Here is a 4,307-nt window from a genome sequence, read left to right as displayed (position 1 = left end):
TTATTGCAGTGATTAATTTGACCTGTATGTAGAAAATGTTACATTTACATCACATCATGGATCAGTCAGCAGCAGCATCTGATCAATGTGTGATTGTGTCTGTTTTTGTCACTTTTACAGTGGATTGCATCAACTCTGTTACATCCAGAAGTGAAACATAAATCTGTGGATCTGTGTTTGATTACTCTGCCTGGCTTTCTCAAGGACCAGGATGTGACACAAAAATCTGAATTATGGAACTGAAAGTGAAAGTAGTCAAACTGAATTTTTAATAAACCAAAATACAGTTTCAAAGTAAATTAATTCAGAAACAAAACTTTAAATTCAGTTTCAGATTCTGCACATTCAGATTGAATCTGAGTAATTCAGACTGACTTCCTGCTGGTACCACACTGATCCCATATAAACCTGTTGTGTTCTGGGCCGTGTGAACAGATGGACCTGCTCCAGGAGTTCTATGAAACCACCCTGGAGGCTTTGAAAGATGCTAAAAATGACCGGTTGTGGTTTAAAACCAACACAAAGGTATTCAAAGCTTCACCTCGTGTGTTTCTGACAGGTTTATTTTCTGAACACACTCACATGGTTCTGGTTCATTGTTTGTGCAGTTGGGAAAGTTGTACTTGGAAAGAGAAGAATATGGAAAACTGCAAAAGATTTTGAGGCAGCTTCACCAGTCCTGTCAGGTGATTAGACCCTCCTCATGCATCATCTTCTGGGGTTCAGCCTCAGACATGAGGTCATCCTAATAAGAGATGTGCTCCAACTGCAGACTGACAGCTGCTGTTTGAATTTGTTTTGTATCTGCAGACAGATGACGGTGAGGATGACCTGAAGAAAGGCACCCAGCTGCTGGAGATCTACGCGTTAGAGATCCAAATGTACACGGCTCAGAAAAACAACAAGAAGTTAAAAGCCCTGTACGAGCAGTCGCTGCACATAAAGTCTGCCATCCCTCACCCGCTCATCATGGGCGTCATCAGAGGTCCGCTGTGCTCTCACAGCTGCAGGTTAACGCCAGGAATTAGTCTCAGTCGTGTGCTTAGCCTGACCCGCCTGTGTTTGTCTCGCTCAGAGTGCGGAGGGAAGATGCAYCTGAGGGAGGGGGAGTTTGAGAAAGCTCACACAGATTTCTTTGAGGCCTTTAAAAACTACGACGAGTCTGGGAGCCCGAGGAGGACGACCTGCCTGAAGTACCTGGTGTTGGCCAACATGCTGATGAAGTCAGGGATCAACCCGTTTGACTCTCAGGAGGTACAGTATGAACGCCTGTCCTCACTGCTGCTTTGGACCAGTGTGGGCACCGCTAACCATACTGTTAGCTTCACTAACCACTAATCCACTAAGCAAGAGTCTTAGCTCTGCTAACGCTAAACAAAAAGTTAGTAGAAGCTACCGCTAACTGCTAACTGGCTCAGTCTTCATCTGCTTYYAGSTGAAGCCAGGTGRGTCTGACACAAACCTGCTGTTGGCTTTTTATTAGTTTAATTTGAAGGTGGGCGGGATCATCTGTGGCAAATCAGCCAATCCAAACCAGAGTTATAGCTCTAACCCTTTCAGAATAAAAGCATTTCTTGGTTCTGCTTTGTATTTTTATAAATACTGTTTCTACACTTGTGAGTGTTTTTAGTGAACTTGAATTAGCTGAGCCTAACTTGGCAGAAGCTAATCAACCCGCTAACGGCTTCCAAAGTTAGCAAACAAGCTAATCTGCCAGTTGGGCTATTAGCGGACCAGTGGAACTCCGCCCACCASAGGTCTAGGCCTAAACAGGAAATAATAGTTTTTATTGTTGATAAACGCAGCTGAAACATACTCTGAGTGATTTATTTATAGTTAATGTCTTATAAAATTTGTCAGAGATTTAACGTATAAATTTTTTTGTTTAAAGGCCAAACCGTACAAAAACGACCCTGAGATCCTCGCCATGACAAACTTAGTAAGGTGAGTGTCCTCCTGTGGAACAAAGGTTGTTTTCATCAACTTTTAAAGTTTCACACTTTGAAATGTTTGAATTATAAGGAAATACAAATAACAACAAAATGTTTACAACAACAACGACTCTAAATCCAGAAATATTCTGAACATTATATTTGAACACAGGAGTGTAATCTGTGGGTTCTGGCTCGTTGTCATCTGAACGTCTGTATATTATGGGATGGAGTCGGAACAGTTCAGCCACATTGTTACACATCCCCTCAGTACGACGTTTAAATGTCGTACAGCTAGCACCTTCCTTTCTCAGGTTATGACTAAAATTAATCTTAAAATTCACGCTGCTTCCTGCCCGACTCGACCAAGCTCCTCCCCTCTGCCTCCAGCCTCCTCAAACCCACCGTCAATCTGACCAATCACGAGTAGGGCCGTCTCCGCCCACAGGACATGTTCTGCAGAGACCCTCTTCTCAACACATTTTTTATTTTAAACAGACGTGTTCAGGGTCCAGATGTTGGTTGTCCATCAGACCTGGATGTTTAAAGAAGATAAATGTTAGAGGATTAAACTGTAATCCAGAGGACTGGTGACATGTTTATCAGCAGCTGTCTGTCAGACACGGTGCAGGAAGTCAAACTGGGTTCGTTTCCTCTTCCAGCGCCTACCAGAACAATGACATCACAGAGTTTGAGAAGATCCTGAAGACGAATCACAGCAACATCATGGACGACCCGTTCATCAGAGAGCACATTGAGGGTGAGCCGACACTTCCTGTTTCACAGGAAACAGCTGTTCTGACGCCACTGATGGATTCTGTACCGTTTGTTTCAGAGCTGCTGCGAAACATCAGAACTCAGGTTCTGATCAAACTCATCAAACCCTACACAAGAATACACATCCCCTTCATCTCCAAGGTGTGTGCGTTTATATATCAGCCGAAATTTAGCTTCATGTTTTATAACAGCCGAACTTTAGCTTCATGTTTTATAACAGCCGAACTTTAGCTTCATGTTTTAACAGCCAAACTTTAGCTTCTTGTTTTATCAGCCGAACTTTAGCTTCATGTTTTAATATGATCCGAACTTTAGCTTCATGTTTTATAACAGCCGAACTTTAGCTTCATGTTTTAATATGATCCGAACTTTAGCTTCATGTTTTATAACAGCCGAACTTTAGCTTCATGTTTTATATCAGCCGAACTTTAGCTTCATGTTTTATAACAGCCGAACTTTAGCTTCATGTTTTAATATGATCCGAACTTTAGCTTCATGTTTTAATATGATCCGAACTTTAGCTTCATGTTTTAATATGATCCAAACTTTAGCTTCATGTTTTAATATGATCCAAACTTTAGCTTCATGTTTTAATAATAGCCTAACTTTAGCTTCATGTTTTAATATGATCCAAACTTTAGCTTCATGTTTTAATATGATCCGAACTTTAGCTTCATGTTTTAATATCAGCCGAACTTTAGCTTCATGTTTTAATAATAGCCTAACTTTAGCTTCATGTTTTAATATCAGCCGAACTTTAGCTTCATGTTTTAATAATAGCCTAACTTTAGCTTCATGTTTTAATATGATCCGAACTTTAGCTTCATGTTTTAATAATAGCCTAACTTTAGCTTCATGTTTTAATATGATCCGAACTTTAGCTTCATGTTTTAATAACAGCCGAACTTTAGCTTCATGTTTTAATAACAGCTGAACTTTAGCTTCTTGTTTTAGTGAATAAATGGTTTAATTCCTCAGATATTGGCTAACAGCTAGTCGTGAAACTTTAGCATGGTTCAGGGTCATTTAAAGCTGAGGCGTCTTCAGCTGTATTTAATGTAAACTCATTTTTCAGGAGCTGAACATCGACGTGTGCGACGTGGAGAGTCTGCTGGTTCAGTGCATCTTAGATAAGTAAGTTTGTCTTTAGTGTTTTACAATAGAAAATGACTCATTTCCTGTTAGTAAAATGTTTCCTCATAGTTTGATCTTTCAGTCGTCACACATGCAAGACCTGCTGAGTCAGATTAAAGACCCGCTGACATTAAAGATCTGCTGACTCATATTGAAAAACCTGCTGACTCGGATTAAAGACCTGCTGACTCAGATTAAAGGCCTGCTGACTCAGATTAAAGGCCTGCTGACTCATATTAAAGGCCTGCTGACTCGGATTAAAGACCTGCTGACTCAGATGAAAGACCTGCTGACTCAGACTAAAGACCCGCTGACTCAGACTAAAGACCCGCTGACTCAGACTAAAGACCCGCTGACTCAGACTAAAGACCCGCTGACTCAGACTAAAGACCCGCTGACTCAGATTAAAGACCCGCTGACTCAGACTAAAGACCCGCTGACTCAGACTAAAGACCCGCTGACTCA

At 41.1% G+C, this 4,307-nt stretch overlaps 1 protein-coding gene across 1 annotated transcript in view; it reads left to right on the top strand.

The window, feature by feature from the left end:
• cops2 (COP9 signalosome subunit 2) overlaps positions 1 to 4,307 on the top strand; it is a 17,874-nt gene that overhangs the window by 2,027 nt on the left and 11,540 nt on the right. The window contains exons 5-12 of the mRNA XM_014033031.1: positions 436 to 525; positions 609 to 686; positions 811 to 985; positions 1,076 to 1,254; positions 1,892 to 1,944; positions 2,594 to 2,691; positions 2,767 to 2,849; positions 3,784 to 3,842. Coding sequence (XP_013888485.1) covers positions 436 to 525; positions 609 to 686; positions 811 to 985; positions 1,076 to 1,254; positions 1,892 to 1,944; positions 2,594 to 2,691; positions 2,767 to 2,849; positions 3,784 to 3,842 — 815 coding nt within the window. The remainder of the gene's footprint in view (positions 1 to 435; positions 526 to 608; positions 687 to 810; positions 986 to 1,075; positions 1,255 to 1,891; positions 1,945 to 2,593; positions 2,692 to 2,766; positions 2,850 to 3,783; positions 3,843 to 4,307) is intronic.

Source organism: Austrofundulus limnaeus, unplaced genomic scaffold, assembly GCF_001266775.1.
Source record: "Austrofundulus limnaeus strain Quisiro unplaced genomic scaffold, Austrofundulus_limnaeus-1.0 Scaffold1605, whole genome shotgun sequence".
Taxonomy (NCBI): domain Eukaryota; kingdom Metazoa; phylum Chordata; class Actinopteri; order Cyprinodontiformes; family Rivulidae; genus Austrofundulus; species Austrofundulus limnaeus.
Note: the sequence above shows the minus strand (reverse complement) of the source record. Positions and strands in the feature narration are given on the sequence as shown.